Source organism: Hemicordylus capensis, chromosome 2 (genome assembly GCF_027244095.1).
Source record: "Hemicordylus capensis ecotype Gifberg chromosome 2, rHemCap1.1.pri, whole genome shotgun sequence".
NCBI lineage: Eukaryota > Metazoa > Chordata > Lepidosauria > Squamata > Cordylidae > Hemicordylus > Hemicordylus capensis.
Window position 1 is genome coordinate 12219871 of NC_069658.1, and position 22357 is coordinate 12242227.

Consider the following 22357-nt stretch of genomic DNA (forward strand, 5'->3'; position numbering starts at 1 on the left):
GCATTTCCCCATGTTTGTAAATGGTCACTATCGACTCCCTGGGGGTGGGGGAGTGGAATATATAGGGAGCTGTTGTATACAGAGTCAGACCCTTGGTCCATCTAGCTCAGTATTGTCTACCTAGACCTGCAGCAGCTTCTCTACAGTTGCAGGCAGGAATCTCTCTCAGCCCTACCTTGGAGATTCCAAGGAGAGAACTTGGAACCTTCTGCTTTCAAGCATGCAGGTGCACTTCCCAGAGCAGCCCCATCCCCTAAGGGGAATATCTGACAGTGCTCACACATGGAACCTCCCATTCAAATGCAAACCAGGGTGGACCCTGCTTAGCAAAGGGGACAAGTCACGCTTGTGACCACCAGACCAGCTCTCCTCCCAAAGGGGGAAGTTCCAGGGGTCCACAGTTCCGTTCGCCATGATTCCATCACCTTGCATGAGCTTGGCAAGAGGAAGAGATCTGTTGCCATGGTGTGCAGCTTGGACCTATGTGGTCCATTGGACAGGCCTGGGGTAGGAGCATCTCCAAACACAAGGATGGGTCACAGCTTAGTGGCAGAGATTGCAGAAGTTTAATCCCTGGTGTATCTAATGTCGCAGCGCTAGAAAAGGCCTCTGCCCAAGGCTTCAGAGGGCAGCTGACGTTACTGGATTTAGACAAATTAAGAGTCTGACTCAGTGGCTCCTTATAACCTCTGGCGCCCTGTGGATATGGAAAGACCTGGTTATATAAGCATGCAAATGCTGCTATTGGCACATGCCTAGTTCATGAATAATTTCATGGCAGGAAACAAAAATACATTCAAAGGAAACAGTGACATGACTTTTTTTTTAAATGCTTATTTATAGCATATATTGCACAATGCTTGTATGGATGGTCTAACAAACAGTCCTCTGAGACCCTGGGGAAGAGATATCCAATATTTGGAATATTCCCCGGTGTTCTGAATATTCCCTGACGTCTCAAAAGCAACCTGCAGGACTCCTCATATAAGGGTGGAGTTGACACAGACAGCAGCTGCCTACGCACCAAATGAGATCTGTGCACGAAGCGCTTTTCTAATGCACTATACAAAATTCTAATGCACTATACCAAAGCTGCACTTCATGATTAACATATGTATTTTTTGTGTATCGTAGTGTTATCAGACATTACTCATTTACTTAATTGTCTACCAGAAGCAATACTTGGACAACCTCCCTTTGAGAAGGTTCAGCTGTTGAATAGTCATTTTCCACACAAATAAGCTATTTCCATGAAGTGAAATGCTAAATATAAAATTATAATGCACATCAGCTGCTACCCAGGAATTTGGTGGCAAAGACAACAGTCTAATCCGGGTCACCATGCAAAGGCCTCATTCTCATGACCACAATGAGCATAGTTCAAGAGTTAGCCATGGTCACTGCCACACGTGCTCCCACACAGCATGACCTGAGAACATGGAATTTCCAGGCAAGCCCCATCAAACCTTTGCCGTTAAGCCACATTTAACCATGATATATAACTATTCTCTAGCCCATTTAAATTTCAGTGGAAGTTCCACAAGAGTGTGTGGGACTCAGTGGTCACAGTTATCTCTTTAACCACACTTGGCTGTGCTCATGAGAATGTGGCCAAAGCAGCAATTGCAATCCAGAAGACAACAGTCCAATTCCGACATTATGCTGTACAAGTGTGCAGATGTCTGTACACATGCATATGTGTTTGTGTGAACAACAGTACCCGTGTTCATTTTAAAAGTGAGCCCGGATACAGGACCCTCAAATGCATGGTATGGACAGGAAGTGCACTTCTGTACGTGTGAATGCATAACATGTGAATGACTGCACCTGTGTAAGATTTGTACCTGTGTACACTGTAGACTGGTACGAGTGTTAAACATAATGTGTGAATGAGCCTAATGAGGAGAGCTGGTCTTGTGGTAGCAAGCATGACTTGTCCCCATAGCTAAGCAGGGTCTGCCCTGGTTGCATATGAATGGGAGACTTGATGTGTGAGCACTGTAAGATATTCCCCTCAGGGGATAGAGCTGCTCTGCGGAAAGCAGAAGGTTCCAAGTTCCCTCCCCAGCTTCTCCAAGATAGGACTGAGAGAAATTCTTGCCTGCAACCTTGGAGAAAGCTGCTGCCAGTCTGTGAAGACAATACTGAGCTAGATAGACCAACGATCTGACTCAGTATATGGCAGTTTCCTATGTTCCTGTGTTCCTATGTTCCTATGATTTGTCTCCATGTCTACCATCTCCATGGTTTGGGATGTAGTAGCGAGATGCTGTGAAGTGTTTTATGCAATTTATTAAATCAAATGGATATCCCACTTCAATTAATAAAAAATAACTCAGACGGACTAACAGATAAAACAGCCAATATCAAACAATAAATAAGAATAAAAATCAAGTCAGCATCAGGGCTGCAAAAGACAAAAGAAACAGCACCATGATAGTGCAGAGAAGCAGAAAACCTGTATAAAAGCAGGCATCAGTTCGCTCAAAGGCTTTCTGAAAGAGCCAGGCTTTAGCCTGGTGCTTGAAGCAGTGCAGCAGAGGGACTTGGCAGCCTCCCTCAGGAGGTGTGAAGGAATGAGGCCGGGACCTCCTCTTTTTGATGTTACAGATTTCTATACTGCATATGTATTTGCCTGTTCCCTGTGTTCTGTGTCAAAAAGCTGAGCACCGGTTGAAAGTTCACAGCTCCTGTTCTATAGTTGGTTTGGGAGGGAAGAGTTTTACAGCTTAATCTTTGGAGGGAAGAGAGGGTTTGATTTGACTGGGTATGTTTTAAAATAATGGAGGGAACTTGAGTTGTCCTGATTGGGTTGCTTAGAAAAAACTGGAGTGGGGGAAGAGAACAAAAGGAGGCCTGCCTGCAGCAGAGAGCTTAGTTGGAGTTGGGAGTCTGGGAGAGCTGGGAGAGAAGAGCTGCTGAAATTAAGAGCTAAGAAATCACTGGGAGAGTTAAGCTGAGAACCCTCTTGAGATCTGAATCACCCTCAAAGCAGGAAGGAGCAGTCTGGACTTAAACCTCTAGTACTGGAACGGAAGAGCCAGACCTGAAGCTGAGCAAGGGAAAAAGCCAGGCTTGAATGCAGAAGCTGATTAGAGGGGATTATCAGAAAACTCCAGGGAAGGACTCTGGGTTAAGGCACAGTAGTCCCTTAAAGTTAGATGGCAGGTTAGATTGAATGTGTTTTTCTCCTATTTTATTTGTTCCTTTATGCTCATATGGCTGCTGTTTCTTTGTATAACATTCTCCAAAAGAACTACTGTTTTGGATTTTTATTGTTTTAGAGAAAATGTTCTCTTTTTGAATTTCACAATCTGTGGCTTCTGTCTGTTTTCCCCACTCCATGCTTAGAAGCGTTTCCACACTACCGAATTTTGAATGAAATAGAGGTTTGGATGGCTGTTTCAGTAGACTCGGCCAGGGAAAATATAAAAGTTTACTTGGTGGCAGAGCAGAAGCTTAAACTCAAGGGACTGGTTGACTCCGGGCTGACAGAAGGCATTCCATAAAGTTGGTATCACCACTGAAAAGGCCCTGTTCCTAGCGGACTCCTCTAAACCTCATTTACAGGAGGTGCCTGGAGGAGGGATTTTGCTGCTGAAATGAGCACACAAGGAAGCACATACAGTGGAAGGTGGCCTTTAAGATCCATCTGGTGAAAACGACTTGGGTTGCTTCTTTGGGATTTTAATGTGTATGTGGCCCTAGGGTTACATTTTCTTCTGCTGGTTGGGTATTTTATCCAAATATAATATGATTTTATCCAAATATAAGTAACACCCAGGTAAGTAGTTTTATGAGTGTATGCATCACTCTCCAGTTATAGGATTAATCTGTTTGTGCTGCCCTAGGGGCTGTTTGGTTTTAGGGTGTTGATGATGGTTTCTTTTTAAACCATCACAAGCCACCTTGAGTAGTCTTAAGAATGGAAAGGCAAGATGTGCATCTATAAAATGAGGACATAATTATAAGATACCCCAGGTAACAATTCATTCACCCTGAACTGAACTTGGAAACACAAGGATAACCAGTGCACACTTAATATAACTGGAGTAATATGATCCAGTTGGCTGCTCTCAATCAGCAGTCTGATGGGAGCATTTGGCAGAAGCTAAATTTTGTGAATAATCTTCAAGGGCAGCCCTGCCTAGAGCATCTCACATCAGTCAATTCATTTTGCGCACCTTTGGAAACATTCTGAATATTTCTTGGTTGACGTGAAAGATCCCACTTGTATCCACTTCGTATTTCAGCTTCGTTCCCAAAGGAGTGTTCTTTTGGGTGGTGAAGAGGAAGGCCGGGGCATTGCAGCACCTTGACAAAGTAGACCTAGGGAAGGACCAAGAAGACTCTTTCACACGGCGAATCAATAGCCGCCCAGATCAAACACAAAGCCCACAAACATTGAGTGCAGCAGGTCGCTACGAGACCAGCTGAGACACACAGAGCCCGTCTGTCCTGGCTATATAATCAGAACGGCTGACTCTGGCAAGACAGAGCATCTATCTGGTATGCGGCGGTTCAGAGAGGTCCAGAGCACTGTTCTCTCTAAGGTGCACGTGTGCGCATAAAATGTCAGCCCCCTCACCTGTGCAGCTGTTTCTGGCCACGCTGCTGCTCCTACCACCACTGGCCAACTGCCCGCCAAGGGCCCAGTTTCCCCTTCTCCCTGATGGGGCCGGTCTCATCCCAATTCTGGTTGGGAGAGTCCAAAGTCCCCTCTCGTGAGACTTCCACCAAGATCTGCAGGAGGATGGAGGCGATGGTGGTAGAGGAGGAGGCAGTGGTGGCTCCCGGCAGCCCCTCAGCGCGGCCACCACGAGGAGGGAAAAGGCAAGATTCTGCCAGTGTAAGTGGCAGAATAATGGGGGCGGGGGGATAAAAAAAAGTTTGTGTGCCGCGCTTTGTTTCCTGGTGTGTGTGTGTTAGCACTCCTGGGGAGGGGGCTGCTGTGCGTTCGGAGGCTTGAGCGGCCAGCAGCATCCCCAGACCCCGTCTGCAGCAACTGTTCCGTTCACTCATTTTATTTTCAAATGGGGTTTAACAGGAAAGGGCTATCTTCTGAATCCTAAGTCTGTAATGCACTAAAACACCCCAACTTCTTGAAAGTGGCTTCCAAAATTGCTACATTGAACATTAAGCATTTCCCCCTTCCCCACCAAAAGAAATCTACTTTTATGCACTTGCTTCATCCCAGGAAACTCAGTTTAAAAGCCCTTTAAATGATGGTTTGTCTTTAAATCCTAATAAATTGGGGTAACCCGGTATGTTGCTCAGAATTTCTTCTGCAAATACAAAAAATAAAATAAAATTCAGTCTTTACACTTGCACAGAGAAGATTCTAAGTTCCCCTCCCTGGCATCTTCAGATAGGACTGAGAGAGACTCCTGCCTGCTGCAACCTTGGAGAAGCCGCTGCCAGTCTGTGTAGACAACTCTGAGCTAGATGGACCGATGGTCTGACTCAGTATATGGCAGCTTTCTATGTTTATCTATCTTTAAATTTCTGATGTTATTACCTGCCTTGAAGGTTCGAATCAGATACAAAAGATGGAACAAAAATGTACAAATTAATCAATCTACAGTTAAGGCCGCAGCCACCTTAAGTTAGTTTGGCTAATCTAAGGCATGTTTTAGCTCCAATCTCCAGGACATTTGGAAGGAAATGAGAAGTCTACTGCATGACTATCAAATTATAGGGGTGACTAACACTCAGGCAATCAACATTTTACAGGAAAAGACTAAGAAAGCAGGGATGAACTTAAATTTAAATAAATAAAACTTAGACAAGTTTTATTTTGTTTTATTTTAATTATTTAATAGGCCACCTTTAACCACCAATGGCAAATACAATTGCTTTTAGAACAGAAGACAGATAAATAGAATTGTAAAGTACACTTCTTTCCTTCCATATTTTTGGGGTGTGTGTGTGTGTGTTGTATCTAGAGGGGCACATAATAATGTGCACATTGCCTTGGTGCTGCCACCCAGAACAAAACTCATTCCGCTCACTGATGAGAAAAATTAGAGGGAACGCTGGTTCAGAGCATCTGTTTTGTCAGATCAGCTGTGAGTCAAAGCAGTGAAGCTGTGGTGGCGTGACAGCCAGGCATAACTCCGGGTTCTGTCTGGAATGGCATTTGGGGGAAACTCATCTTCTCATCTGCCGAACTGGTTGTGATGGTGCTGTGCTTAAACATGGAACTGTCCCCATCCCACAGAAAGGGAGGGGAAGCCTGATTTAAGGGTCAAAATGGCTGCACAGGTGAGGAATGCAGAACCCTCCCCCTACCCACAGCACACCTCCCCACAGCCTCTACTCCCAGGTACTTATCACACAGCTGGGGCTCTGATATCAACAGTAAGTCTGGCTAACTAGGAACATAGGAGTCTTCCTTATACCAGGTCAGACCACTGGTCCATCTAGCACAGTATTGTCTACACTGACTGGCAGCAGCTCTCCAAGGTTTCAGGCAGGAGTCTTTCCCAGCCCTACCTGGAGATGCTGCCAGGGAGTGAACCTGGTACCTTCTGCATGCAAAGCAGATGATCTACCACTGTGCTATAGCCCTAACTGTAGCACTTAGGGAGAAGGGATGCAGGGAGGAAAACTGGACAGGGGGAGGGCTCAGATCCCCTCTCCCACATGCCCTTTCCCCTTTTAAACATCAGACTTCCCACCCTTCCCTTTCTACAAGATTGGGATGTTTAAACACATGGAGCTGCCTCTATAACATCAAGTTTTCATTGTTTCCATTCCAACCATTTCTTACTGGCACAAAAACTCCGAAGAACAGACAGGCAACAATTTACTCATTCATTTCAATGGAGGACGCCAATCCACATCTTCCCAGGAATTAAGCTTTCTTCTCCACTGAAATGAATGGCACAGTTCATGCACCTAAATGGTCTCTGCATGAACTGGGGCAGTAAAATGGTTAACATCAGTGTCCTCCAACATTTAAACAAAACCTCTACAGTTTTAGTATATATAAAAGGCATGGTGGGAACTGTAGTTCTATAACGGGGCTAGGAATCTTGGACAATCATTTGCACATCTTCACAAGACTACACATCCCAGGATTCCTTAAGGAACATTCAAAGAAAACTGTGATTCTTTGTTTTCTGAATATACTGGTAATCCTCGCAAAGATTCCTAAGTCTCTTTATAGCAAGGATTCTCAACGTTGGGCCCCCAGATGTTATTGGACTTCAACTCCCATAATCCCCAGCCCCAGTGGCCTTTGCCTGGGGATTATGGGAGCTGATGTCGAATAACATTTGGGGACCCAACGTTGAGAATCCCTGCTTTATAGAACTACATTTCCCACATTACTGTCAATGAAGTCAGGACAGTTAAACCAATCCAGAATGAATCTGTTTCAAATGCAGAATGCCAACAGTGTCTTGATGATTTCCCAGCTGTTCACTAGTCTACATATCCTGTTAAATCCAGTTAGACTAAGCCCCATGTCTTACTTGAAAAAGTTGGCTTCGGTGACATTCATTTCCCATTTGCACATCTGTAGATTCTTCCACCTCTCGAACAATTCTGACTGCTTCACCCTAAAACCAAGAAGAAGAAGTTGAAGAAGTTGGAGAAAAGAGAGAGTTTCTGCTGTCCTGAAATCTCAGTTAACTTCATGAAATGGACCCAAGAGGCTGTTGAGTCTGTCTCTCAACCCAAAAGCAGGAACATTTATCACTTCCATGAGATTTAATCCACTCTAGCATTCTGTTCAGACATGCATGATGACTGGGAGGCAGTGGGCTCCACCAGCTGCAATAAGCACATTCACTGAACACATGAAGGTCAAATGCTGTTGTCTGAAAAGGGCATTGCATGACCAAGAAAACAGGATGCATGATGAGATTGTGGTGACAGATGCTGGCTTGATTCTGGAGACATGAGGTCATCAGGGTTATCAACTATGGAGGCTTTCAAGAGAGCCATAAAGACCCATCTTTTCAGCTTGGCTTTTAATAAATGGTTTTAAAAACGAGTCGTATGTATATTTTAACTGCTTTTATTTTTAAATGGTTTGGATTTTTGATGTAAACCACCCTGAGACATGCTGGGATGGGCAGCATATAAGTGAAATAAACATCAGATAAGACAATATAATGGTGATGATATACGCATACTTCCTTTCTTCAAACACGTTTTTTAGACTGCTTTAGTGCATAGAATAGAATAAAAAAATAAACAACAGTTCTTCCAAAACCGAGCAAACGTGTTTCAATCTCCAAACACCATAATCAATGCTCTATTTCAAGCAGCTGGAAACAAAAGATTAAATACAGTAACTACAGCTGAAGTAACCATTCCTACGACAGAAGAAAAGGGAGGAGGAGGAGGAAAGTAGTGGCTCTCCAAAATAAATCTCCAAAATCAACCCTTTATTTGCCCTTTACTAGCCAATACATTTCATTGCCTCTCTCATTTTCTTCTTAATATTAATGGATGGATGTAATTTTTCAATATACGTAGCCTCTTTAATCTTACATTTCACAATATTTCCTTCAATAGCCAAAACTTACACCCTTGTTTGTGCAAATCTTCTTTCATGTTTTTCGTTCACAGATCACCAGATTGTTATAGCAGAGGAATTGAACAGATTATTGGAAAAGGATAATTTAACTAAAGATCAGAGGATGGCATTGAGGCAGCTGAAACTGGATTGGGAGAAAAGGGAAGTGAGGATCTCTGTGAGATCCCCAGATGTTGCTAGGCTACAACTCTCATCAGCCCCAGCCAAAATGGCCAAAGGGAAGATGAGAGTTGTAGTCCAACATTTGGGGACCCATGTGAGAGCAGGTGATGCTTCAAAAATATCCTGGTTTTAAGCCATCAAGAGCTTTATAGGTAAGAGGCAGCACTTAACGTTTTGCTCAGAAAGGAACTGGCAGCCAATGTAGATTATTTATTTATTCTATTTTAATTATTCAGATTGGTAGATTAAACAAAATCATAGTTATATGCTCCAAAAAGCAGGTCCTAGACAAAACCCTGGCAGCCCAAATTTATGACATTTAACTGACAGATAGATTCATCAAATAAAACTCATACTATTAATCTATTCAGGTTTCTTTTAATAGGAAGTTTTTCACACCCTGCTTTTAGTTCACATCTCCTCCATAAGGGAGGTGTGCATTCACATATTGGCCAAATTTATCCCAAAGTCCCTGCAAGCTATTGGGGAACATTTCACGCAAAATTCGAGTTTTTCACTGAGTGTTAGAATGTAGCCCGATTTATATCCAGGTAAAAAGATCCACTTTTTGTGTCAGTTTTGGGGCGCAACTTTAAACTTGCAGTAAACCCGTGGGTGCTGTCTGGTAAAGCTCCAGGTGATTGCTCCAAAATAACAAATCAAAAGCACTCAAAGAAGACAGTTTTTAAAAAGCTTAGAGCAAATAATTCAGAATTATTACAGTTTACATGAAACTTTCATCTCAGTCCAGAATAGAAAGCTTTAACGTGGCTTTAAAAGGGGGTTCAATAAATTCATCAAGGAGAAGTCTTGTCAATGGCTGTCAGTCATGATGGCTATGTAGAACTTCCACGTTCAGAGGCAGTATACCTCTGAATACCAATTTCTAGAGGGCAATAGCAGGAGGTTTTTCACACAGGGCTTTTAAAGCCCTTTAGCTCGCATCTCCTCTGGAATGGAGGGTGTGCGCTTACATATCAGGCAGATTTACGCCACAGTCTCTGCGAGCTATTGGGGAGCACTTCATACACAATTCAGGTTTTTCACTGCACGTTAAGAGTGCAGTCCAATTGGGGTTTAAAAAATCCACTTTTGGCGTCAGGTTTTTGGGATATCTTTGAGTTCGCAGTAAAGTCTCCCAGGAAACTCACAGTGAAGCCTGCTGTGCTGTGTGGAGAACTCCCAGAGGAAGGATATCTATCGTGGGCTTCCCAGAAGCTTCTGTTTGGCCACTGAAGGAGGCCGGATCCTGGACTAGACACAAGATGAGTCTGATCTGGCAGGTTTCTTCTCACATTATCAGCCATAATAGTGAAGAATAGAACTTCCATGTTCAGAAACAGTCTACCACACTGTGTTAGAGGCTGCTGTTTTCATGCCCTGCTTGTGGGCTTAAGAACATAAGAAAAGCCCTGCTAGATCGAGCACAAGACCCATCCAGTCCAGATGGTAACTGCAGATGAACCTCTCCTGATGATCTCAAAGGGTGGTGTGGTTCATAGCGAAGAAGATATTCTCTTAAATACCCAGGGCCCAAGCTGTTTAGGGCTTTATAGGTTACAACCAAACTCTTGTATTTTGCCCGGAAACCTATTGCAACCAGTGTCGATTTTTTAAGATAGGAATGATATGGTCTCTCCGAGATGATCCAGAGACCAACCTGGCTGCCGCATTCTGGACCAACTGCAGTTTCCGGACTATGTACAAAGGCAGCCCCACATAGAACACAAGCCTGGTGGTTACCAGCATATGTACCACTGGTTTGAGGTCATTTATCGCAAGAAACGGACGCAGCTGGCGTATCAGCTGAAGCTGATAGAAGACACCTTTGGCTGCTGCCTCAACCTGGGGAACCAAAGAGAGATTGGGATCCAGAAGCACCCACAGACTGCGTAACTGTTCCTTCTGGTGAAATGTGACCCCACCCAGAACAGGCAGATCAAACTCATCTCCCAAGTTCTGACCTCGCACAATAAGTACCTTCGTCCTAGTTGGATTAAGTCATAGTTTGTTATCCCTCATCCAGCCCATCACTGACTCCAGGCAGGCATTTAAGGTGGTTATGCCTTCTCCCAATGATGCTGACATGGAGAAATAGATTTGGGTGTCATCAGCATACCGATAACACCCTGTACCAAATCCCCTGATGATCTCTCCCAGAGGTTTCATGTAGATGTTAAACAACATCGGAGGCAATATGGAGCCCTGAGGGACACCATACAAAAATTCAGATTCTGAAGAACAACAGTCTCCAAGGGACACCATCTGGAACCTGCCCAAGAGGTAGGAGTGGAACCACCGCAAAGCAGTGCCTCCCACCCCACAACTCCTCAGACACTCCAGAAGGATACTATGGTCATTAGTATTGAAAGCCGCTGAGAGACCAAAAAGGACCAACAGAGTCACACTGTCAATTCCCAATTGGAGATCATCCATCAGGCTGACCAAGGCAGCCTCCACCCCATAGCCTGCCCGAAAGCCAGTCTGAAATGGGTCTAGATAATCAGTTTCCTCCAAGACTGCCTGGAGCAGGGAAGCCACCACCCTCTCAATCACCTTGCCCAACCACGGAAGGTCGGACATAGGCCTGTAGTTGCTTAACTCTGAGGGATCCAACACAGGCTTCTTTAGAAGAGGTGGAATAATTTAGAAGAGGTCTAATAATTAAGACAGGGAGGCATCCTGCCCTCCCTCAGAGAAGTATTTATGATCTCTACTAGGCCTTCTACAACAACTTCTCTGCCAAATAGTATAAGCCATGATGGGCAAGGGTCAAGAGAACAGGTGGTAGGCTGCACCATTCCAAGCAGCTTGTCCACATCCTCAGGAATCACAGACCGGAACTGATCCAGCCTAACCACACAAGAGGAGTCACTGGACACCTCCGCATCAGACACTGCAGTAATTGTGGAGTCTGAGTCTATTAAAAAATCATTTAAAATGTCACAGTGGGTAACTGATGGTTCCAAATACTGATTCAGTGGAGAAGGGGCCCATACTAGCCCTCTCACAACCTGGACAACTCCACCGGACATGAGCTTGCAGACGTAACACGTGCAGAAAAGAATTGCTTATTTGCTGCACGTATTGCCTGAGCATATTAGTAGCAGGTTCTACCTCGGTTTTCATTTGGACAGGAGATGATATGTGAGTGCCGTATGATATTCCCCTTAGGAGATAGGCCCATAGCTCAATGGAAGAGCATCATGCTAGATGGACCAATGGTCTGACTCGGTAGAAGGCAGCTTCTGATGTTCCTATGCATGTTATTATGAGGGTTAGCCTATTTCAAAGCCTCCACAATATCCTGCCTCTAAAGTGTAGCAACCCTGAGTGTCCCAGAAGAAGAGAGGCACACCTCAAACCCTACGGCAAGAGACCCCAGATATTGTTGGGCAACCACTCCCATCATTCCTAGCCTTTGGTCACTGTGGTTGGGGATGATGGGGGTTGTGGTCCAACATCTGGGGACTGAAGTTCGAGAACCCTCGCCCTATGGGGGAAATCACGCTTTTTCTAATGGGTTGTCCCAGTTTAGAAAACCACATAAGAAGAACCCTCTGTATACTTATCTAACCTTTGAACACAATGAGGTTCTTTTCTCCCTTGGCTCCTCCACAAAGAGGGGGTTTAATATTTGAAAGTGGTGCCATTTAGGAACTTCCATAAGTTGTTCTTAAAGAACTAGGTCATTTTGTACTTTAGACCAGTGGAGCATGATAATTTCGAAATCTCCCCAAGGGAGAAAACAGCAGGGAGGAAGAAAGTGTGTGTGTGGGTGGGGGGGAGGTTAAAGGAAGCAAGGAGAGCACACTGCAATGTGCAAAATAAGGGCACTTTGCAACAGAGGAGTAGACACAGATCGGGTGTGCTGAGTCAGCACATCAGACATCCACATTCTGCTGGGCCAACAGCCACAAGTTCAGCCACCACCATCTCTTCATCATCCCCTGCAAATACCCCTGAATTATAAGTACCCAGCAAAATCATCTTTGGAAAACATGCGTTTGTGGAGAGAATGCACAGCTCCTCCTGAGCTTCCTAGCTGAGTGGGGATTTGAACTCAGGTCTCTCCAGTCAAAGTTCAACACACACACACACACATACACACCCCTGCCTAACACCAGGGTGCCAAAGTGATCAGATACCACTTACATTGAGAGCACCTTCACCTCAATGATATCCCGCCTCAGTTCAAGGCATTTTGTGGAGTTGAACTCTAAAGGACCTTCATAAAATTCAAAGTACCTGGGGGGAAACATAAGAACAAAAGGAAAAACGTGATCATTTTATATGTTTGCAGCTTTAAAAATTGTCTACACACACAAACACACACACAGGGGGGAGAACAGGTCTTGTGGTAGCAAGCATGAATTGTCCCCTTTGATAAGCAGGGTCCACCCAGGCCTGCATTTGGATGGCCTCTAGTTCTGTGCGTTCGTCCATTTTTTTCAGGAAAATAAAGAATTTTGCCATGGGTTTTTTGTTTTAGTGGTCTCGGTGAGGTCTGGAACCTACAAATGTCTTTTGTAGTCAAATGAATGATGAACTGTCTTCCATTACATAAACCCAGCGTTCCATTCAGTCCACTAACGATGGCTCTCCAGAGAACCAGACAAAAGTCTTTCTCATTCTCACTCATTTTTCACTGGAAATGCAGGGATTCAGCCTGGGACTCTTTGCATGCAAACATGGGAATTCGGAGGAGCAGGCAAAAGTTGATATCCCCCCCCACACACCCTGGATTGTGCCAGTTCCCGCTGAATTCAATGGTGGCATACTTCCAGGGAGGGGGCACAGAAGAACCTCAATATTTGTGGGGGTTCCATTCCAGGCTGCAGCCACAGATATGGAAACCGTGAAAACGGAATAACTGAGCCTATGGGATCGCGGGGGTTATTATTTATTATTTTATTTTATTACATTTTATATCCCTCTTTTCCTCCAAGGAGCCCAGAGTGGTGTACTACATACTTAGGTTTCTCCTCACAACAACCCTGTGAAGTAGGCTAGGCTGAAAGAGAAGTGACTGGCCCAGAGTCACCCAGCTAGTTTCATGGCTGAATGGGGATTTGAACTTGGGTCTCCCCGGTCCTAGTCCAGCACTCTAACAACTACACCACGCTGGTTAGGATCCCGGTTGGCCGAAAATGGCAGAAAGTTGGCCAAATTTCACAGGGGTGGGGGGCTTCTTACCTTGCTCTGCTGCTCCTCCGAGTCAAACTGTGTACCCAAAGCATCTGAAAATTGACCAAAAATCTGCAGGGGCAGGGGAGCTTTCCTTTTTTTTTTTTTTTTTTTAACAAGGACAGGAGCCATTTTGTGGCTCCGTCGAAGAAAATGGCAGCCAGAAACCTAGCTCTAAATCAGGCTAGGTTCCAATATGGAAGGAAAAAACCGAATTATGTTTGAAGTGCTCATGGACTGGGGTAAATCTGGCTGATATGTGAATGCACACCCACCCTCCAAAAGCAAAGTTGCAGTAAAGTCACCATCTGATAAAGCTCCAGGTAAGGCGGGGGAAAACTTCTGTCTGAAACCCTGAAGAGCAGGGCATTTTTCACACAGGGCTTTTAGCTCACATATCCTCTGGAATCAGCCAGATTTTCCCTTAAGCCCCTGCGAGCTATGGGGGAGAACTTCACACACACTTCAGGGTTTTCGTAGTGTGAGAGTATAGCCTGATTTATAGTCAGGGTGGGGGAAAATCCACTTTTGGCATTGGTTCTTTGGGGGCTACTTCAAGCTCACAGTAAAAGCCTCACAATAAAGCCTGCTGTGTGACAAACTCCCTGCTGCCAGTCAGAGTGGACAATACTGAGTGAGATGGGCCAATAGCCTGACTCGGCATAAGGCAGTTTATACTATAGGCTGAAACCAGCACTTTGGACTGAGTCTAAAAATGTACAAGAAGCCCGTGATGCTCTTTTGAAGACTGGTCAGATATATTCCAAATCATCTGTCTGGGTCAACAATCCAGTGGATGTATTTTTAATCGACTGCAGTGTCAAGAGTGGTCTTCAAAGGTAACCCCACGTCAAGCAAGCGCATGAGCCCCTAGGGCAGGGGTGGATCAATCTTTACCTACCAGCTGTTACTGTTAGTTCAACAACAGCTGGAGGACCAAGTTTGCCCACCCCTACCCTAGAGCCAGGGACCTTTGCTAGTCAAAGTATTCAGGGCCAACCCAAGGCCAGTTAGCATCAGAGGCAAGTGTCTTTAGCACACACACTCCTCATATTTTCACCTTGGGGTTTTTTTTTAATTGCATTTGTATTCCCTTTTATGACTTTGATGCATGCAGGATGTATCCCTGTCATATTAAGATGATTAATCTGCACATATGCATCTGCCAGTCTGTATTTATTCTTGCCATATATGAGCAAATTAAAACAACATTTCCCACTCTAACAGTATAGGTGCTTTTTAGTATAACAAATAACTGGAAAGTCCAACACTCCCAAAGTCCAGCCTTCCAAGCATTTGCCTGGCTCGCCTGGCATACGTGGTCCTGGGCAAGATGGACCACTGGCTTGACTATCCCACAAGCCTGCCTCCACTTCCCTAAGCACTGGGAGAAACCAAGCATGTTCCTTTGAGCCAAGGTTAGATCCAAGATGATAAGAGGAAACGCAGCAGCCCTGAAGACAGATAAATACATCTTCCAAGGGTGACATCTGTCATTCACCAGCTGTGCTGCCTGTCGTTCCTAAATTAGAAAAATTCAGCTCAGATTTCAACAGCTCATCATCAGCCATATGGGAATCCGGTGGGCAACTTGGCTCATAAAGGAACTCCAAAAGAAGTGAGGCTGGGGCCAATTTTCAGAGAAGGACACACAGTCAACATTTCCCCAGGTGTTGTGATTTTAAACGCGTCATTTCCTATTAGGCCAGATAATAGAATCAAACCACTAGATACAGCCAGAAGGAAGAGCAGCAAGGAAAGGAGCCTGTCTGTCCAGCGTGTTTCACTACACAACATTTTAGAAGAAGCAGAGGCGGCTGCCATCGGAGACCTTCACTTGAACTGGGTAATCAAAACTCTGCTGGAAGGAGTCCAAAAGTTGGGTCATGCTTCCAGGGCATGACATGTACCTTCCAGAGAAGCCAATGTCCCCAGAATGTCTGCTTGCTTGCACATTTAGGCCCGTGCAACTCTCATATGAGAGTCCCGTGCACTCCCATTTGAGAGGGAGCCCCACTGAACTCAGTGGGATTTGCTTGTGAGTAAACGTGTATAGGAATCTACTGTGCATCCTGAATCTTTGCGGCAGTAGAGATCCTTCTAACTCTTTCTCTCTGTCTCTCCTTCTCGTCTTTCTGGGGGTTGCCAGATAGTAACAAAGCACAGGATCCACAAAGGTTTTGCCTAAGTTTCAAGCACAGACTTGCTCACTTTATAGTCATTCCTGCAGGCTTCTGCGCTCCTTTCTAGCACCACCACACCACACACCAAGTAGGGGCCATGCACAATTTTTGCAGCGCCACCTACTGGCCAGCTCTTGTGTTCCAAGAGGAACAACTTTTTTCATTAGTTCTTTCCTAGCAATCGGGGGAAAGGGTGGGTTCTTCATGGAATGCAAGAGCTGCTCAGCAGGTGGAACTGTGAAAATCACATGATGTCCCTGCTCCATGTGTATACAGAGGGTAAGACTACACAAGGAAGGAGTGTGGAAGCCTGCAAGAACATCTGTACAGTGAGTAAAACTGCACTTGGAACTTGTGAAAAAAGCTTTATAGAGCCTGCCTCATATTACCGTCTGGAAACTCACCACCACCATCCGCCACACCCCACCACCACCACCACCACACACACACCCCCCTCTCTCTCTCTCTCTCTCTCACACACACACACACACACTTCCGAGCTCTTTTGCCCAGGTTTTTTCTTTCACCATGAGAACTACAAAACAGAGCAGAAACTTTATTATGGTCACTGGCCAGTAGAAATAAAAGTACTCAATAAATGCATACATAAGATAATAAAAGGAGAAAAGAAACCCAACTAAATAATTATACACTAAAAAGAATAGTACTATCATATTAAACACAATTCTTATGCAATCAAATAGATATCATTTCCTGACGAATACTATTAGGCAGAACTTGGCAACCTTATATAAACCTTATCATCTTGATCTACGAGGATATAATGCACATAACATTCATCCGGTGGCCTGGAAATTTTATTTTAAATGGAGTTATATGAATGTTATGAATGTCTCTATAATACCTGCAGTATAATAGCACACGTGTTGTTTCGTTTGCAGAGTGATTACTTATATTCTGTAAGTAATTGCACAGGAAGTTTGGCTTTAGTTGCAGGAAACAAGAGCTTGAACATTTATTATTACTTAAACACTAACCAGTAAACACAACAGTCTCTTATTTAAGTGAGAGAGAACCTCTGTTCGAATTCGGAACAACTAAGAAGGATAAAAGAAACTCAGACTCCACCCCCAAGCCTGAACACAGACATATATATAGACAAGCATGCCCTGGACCAGATCAGAGACAATGATCAATCACATAGCAAATTCCAACAGTTTCAATGGCTCCCCCTCCAAAAGGACAAAAGCATCCAGCAAATGGATCTTTTTGAAAACTTCCCTCAAGAACTGCCGTATGTAAGAACCTAAGAACAGCCCTGCTGGATCAGGCGCCAGGCCTTTCTAGTCCAGCATCCTGTTTCCCACAGTGGCCCACCAGATGCCTCTGAGAAGACCCACAAGGCAGGTCTGAAGGCAGCAGCCCTCCACTACTGGTACCCCCTCCAGGAACTGGTATTCAGAGGTATACTGCCTCTGGAGGTTCCACACAGTCATTATGAGTAACAACTAGTCTAGTAGTCACGCTATCTAATATGTATTTTCCCCTCCTGCTTCCTCTCTGATATGGCATGGTCAATATCTCTTGAACCTGATCAATTACCTCTTAACCACTGTGCCATACGCAAGGTGGCTAAAGAGGTTAAAAAACAGACTCCTCTCTCCCCCATTGGCACTGCTTGCTGATGGCTCACACGTTACAGTTCGCACCTGAGGCCTACGCATCAGTGGTGGTTTGCATGTCCAGATCAACCACCACACACGGAAGCTGCATGTCCTCTCATCTCACCTGCAAAACAAAACTTCACCTATGAAGCCAGTTCACACATTCAGCAGCCAGTCATCAAGTGTATATAGCACAGTCTATACTTAATGTGCACAGGTTTTCCCATATCTCTGAACCAGCCCATGGTGGCTGCATTAAACATAGGAAGTTGCCTGATACCAAGTCAGATCCTCTAGCTCCATATTGTCTACACCAGGGCTGCTCAACTTCGGCCCTCCAGCTATTTTTGGACTACATCTCCCAGCATCCCCAGACACCGTGGCCAATAGTCAGGGATGATGGGAGTTATAGGTCAACGTCTGCAGGAGGGCCAAGTTGAGCAGTTGCAGCAGGGCTCTGACTGCAACTTACTAGCACTGGTTTTTCAAGGTTTCAGAGAAGGTCCTCTCCCAGCCCTAAATGGACTTCCCACATGCTAGCATGCAGATGCTCTCCCACTGATTAATGACCCCATCCCTTAAGGGGGTATCTTACAGCATATACGTGGAGTCACCCATACAAACAAAAACCAAGGCAGACCCTGATTAGCAAAGGGGACAATTCATGCTCACTACCACAAGAACAGCTCTGCTCCCCAAACCTGGGAGTAGAAGTTAGCCTGGATTAATGACAGAAAACATCAAATTATGTTCATGGCAACTCTAGCCCTTTTCAGTCTTGATGAAAGCTGCAGCTGCCATCTCTGTGCCGCTTCCTTAAGAGGGTGCCTGTAAGTTCTGTTCCCATACTAATATGCTCTGAAACCCCACTTTTCACGTTGCCATCTTCCCCAATTTTCCAAGTAGTAGTACCCGGATTTTAAGGATGTCACCTGGATTGCTTACCCCACCCAGATTCCCCCAGATTTCAGATTTCTTTCTTTCTTTCTTTCTTTTTAAGCTAAGCTCTAGCCCTTGTAGAAGTGGAGGTATGGGGGGAAATGTGTGGTCACTATTCTGCTCAACCGCTGGACTTGGATTAAGGCAGGTAAAGCACAGGAGGCTTGCTGGGAGAGTTTCACAAGTACAGTAATCCCCTGAGGAATGTTGCCTTTGTTTTGTATCAGCAGGGGATCTCTATCCAGCAGTTGAGAGGATAGCTTGCTTTTGATGTAAATCACTGCCTTCTCATCAGGCTGTGTATTGTAATGTTGAAGGACTTTGGCTTTACATTCTATGCATGCCTACTCAGAAGTAAGCACCTACTTAGAGGTAAGCATTGGTTTCAATCAGATCTCCTCTCAAGTAAGTGTGTACAGAATTGCAGCCTTAACTGAAAAGCTGTGCATTTGTTGTTGTTGTTGTTGTTCTATTGCTGCTGTTAATATGTCAAAGAAAATGATCAGGCACAGATATCTTCCCCAGCTATTGTTGGCAGATATCCAGAGCAAATATGTCAACTGGAAAGTGCACCTGCTAATTATTATTATTTTTAATACTACCTGATATAGATGCAAAAGCTGGACTTTGAAGAAGCAAGACAGAAAAAGCATTGACACTTTTGAACTTTGGTGCTGGAGAAGACTTTTGAGGATTCCATGGACAGCCAGGAAAACAAATAAATGGATCATAGAACAAAGCAATCCAGAATTTTCACTCGAGGAACAAATGAAATGACCAGGCTCAACCTATCATACTTCAGAAACATTATGTGAAAACCCAGCTCCCTTGAGAAGTCCATAATGCTGGGAAAAGTTGAAGGAAAGAGAAGAGAATGACCAGCAGCAAGGTGGATGGACTCGAATACGACAACAATGAATGCACCGCTGAGAGACCTTAAAGGCCAAGTTGAAGACAGATCATCCTGGAGAGGATCTATCTATGCGATCGCTAAGAGTCGACACCAATTTGACAGCACATAATCAATCAATCAATGTACATTATTATTATTACATTTATATCCCGCTCTTCCTCCAAGGAGCCCAGAGTGGTGTACTACATACTTGAGTTTCTCTTTCACAACAACCCTGTGAAGTAGGTTAGGCTGAGAGAGAAGTGACTGGCCCAGAGTCACCCAGCTAGTATCATGGCTGAATGGGGATTTGAACTTGGGTCTCCCCGGTCCTAGTCCAGCACTCTAACCACTACACCACGCTGGCTCTCTTTACATCTCTAGGTGGTGTACAAAATTTAAAATGTTCAAAGTCACAGATTAAAATACATAACACAGTAAAAACAATAGCATAAAATAGTTATTAAAACAAATTATTAAAATTAATTCTACTTAAAAGCCTGCAAAAAGAGGAAAGACTTTAGGTTCTTCCTGACAACAAACAGAGAAGGAGATGTTCTTATTTCAGCAGGAAGCTTGTTCTAAAGCCCTGGGGCAGCCACAGAGAAAGCCCAATCCTGAGTCACCTCCAAACAAGCAACTGTAACCAGACTAACCAGACCTCTCCAGAAGATCGTATCAGGTGGCAGGGATTATGATAAGAGAGGCACTCTCTCAAATAGCCTAGACCCAAGCGTTACGGGCTTCATAGGTAATAACCAGCACTTTGTATTTCACCCAGAAACATATTGGCAGCCAGTGCAGTTCTTTCAGAACTGGTGTTATGTGGTCCCTTCGTGTTGTCCCAGAGACCAATCTGGCTGCCGCATTCTGTACCAATTGTAGTTTCTGGACTACGTACAAAGGCAGCCCCACGTAGAGTGCATTACAGTACTCAAGCCTGGAGGTTACCAGCATATGTACCACTGAGAAAAAGTGCTCCTGGCCACCGCCTCAACCTGAGAAACCAGGGAGAGCTTTGGGTCCAGGAGCACTTCCAAGCTACGTACCTGATCTTTCAGGGGGAGTGTAACCCCATCCAGAACAGGCAGATCTAAACCATCTCTCAGGTCCTCCCCACCACCCCAGCACCACCGCCGCCACAGTTAGTACCCGCGACTTATTTGGATTTAACTTCAGTTAGTTATCCCTCATCACTACTGCCTTCAGGCAGGCATTTAGGGAGGATATGCCATTTCCTGAGGAGTTCGGCATGGAGAGGTAGATAATATGCAAATTATCTGTAGCTAATTTACACAATACTCAAATTAGGGTACCCGGATTTGGAGAGCCAAAATATGGCCCACTTTCCACCGTTACAACACTTGTCCGTTAGGACATTTGGACTGCTGGGACAGAAAAAGTTGCTTGGGGTTCCAGATTTGCCCCCACAACCCTCATCTGGCTATTCTGGCTCGAAACAGAGGCCAAAGATGCAGATGTTTGCTGTGGAGGTCTGATGCCAGTTCCACAAACAGTATGGAACACAGAGCAGGGAGAACTTTTGAAAGCTGCGTGCAGCACTCCACAATCCTTTAGGAACATAGGAATCTGCTTTATACCGAGTCAGACCCTTGGCCCATCTAGCTCAGTATTGTCTTCACAGACTGGCAGCAGCTTCTCCAAGGTTGCAGGCAGGAGTCTCTCTCAGCCCTATCTGGAGATGCTGCCAGGGAGGGAACATGGAACCTTCTTCATGCAAGCATGCAGGTGCTCTTCCCAGAGCAGCCCCATCCCCTAAGGGGAATATCTTACAGTGCCCACACATGTCTCCCATTCAAATGCAAATCAGGACAGACCTTGCTTTGCAAAGGGGACAATTCATGCTTGCTACCACAAGACTAGCACTCCTCCCACTCCGTTGTCCCTCCATTCACTTTACAACTTCTCCCATCCCAGGACTTCCTCTGCAGCTGATCAGCACAGTCAGCCTGCAGGTGTGGAGGGAGGGCTCTTTCCAAAGCCAGCAGGTTGGGCTTCTCTGGGAGACGCTTGGTACCTTTGCCCACTCGCTCTCCACTGTGAGTGCCAGCTTTGTGTCTATTCACTCCCACTCCAAATGACGCAGGGACTCGCAGCTGCAGCGCCGAGCTTTTAAAGTGCATAAACAGCACTTTAAATGGGTAGCAGCATGAAAAGCTGCCCTTCCTGCTTGTCCTAATCAGCCCACTTCATCAACATGACGTTCAGCAACAAGGTGGCTATGAGACATGGGATCTGGTTGAGGATTGATTGCCCAAGGTACATCTGTCCCCTTGCTGATAAACAGACCCAACAGTCTGGATCTATACAAAACAGATCTGGACAAAATCTTCAGGAGTTCTAGGCTGGCATTTTTACTGTGCTGAAATTATTCCTATCCTGAGGCAAGCTCTGAAATAAAGCAGTTCTGCAGGTTTGCCGCAAAAGCAGACTGTAAAGGGCACACTGGCCAGTGCCAGTGACATTACCAACATGCCTCCTCCACCCAGCCAACCCCAATTCCCAGAGCAATTTTTCAACTGTTTTTAAAATACTGCAGGCTCTTTCTGCATGCGGAAGGATGGACGCATAAAGCATGTAGATTGCCAACATTTTTACTGCCACTACTCCTATGCTTCTAAGATCTACCGGTCATGCAGACATTTAGGAGGTGCAGCCTTTCTGGAAAGGAAATTATGTGCTAGTGAAAATTTCACCCCCTAAATTTCTGCAGCAATCTATGCTAGAAATGCTACTATTAAACCTTCTTGCGGGAGGGAAATGCACCCCCATGTACACTACTTAGGTCACCCAGCCA

General features: G+C 44.9%; 1 protein-coding gene across 3 annotated transcripts in view; it reads right to left on the reverse strand.

Annotated features, from left to right (window-relative positions):
• ST8SIA5 (ST8 alpha-N-acetyl-neuraminide alpha-2,8-sialyltransferase 5) overlaps positions 1-22357 on the reverse strand; it is a 73314-nt gene that overhangs the window by 19578 nt on the left and 31379 nt on the right. For 2 of the 3 annotated variants that reach the window (XM_053299831.1, XM_053299832.1), the window contains 3 exons: positions 12869-12961; positions 7479-7565; positions 4185-4329 (listed from right to left, as the gene is read on the reverse strand). In XM_053299831.1, coding sequence (XP_053155806.1) covers positions 4185-4329; positions 7479-7565; positions 12869-12961 — 325 coding nt within the window. The remainder of the gene's footprint in view (positions 1-4184; positions 4330-7478; positions 7566-12868; positions 12962-22357) is intronic. The other variant, XM_053299833.1, reaches the window with a different exon arrangement.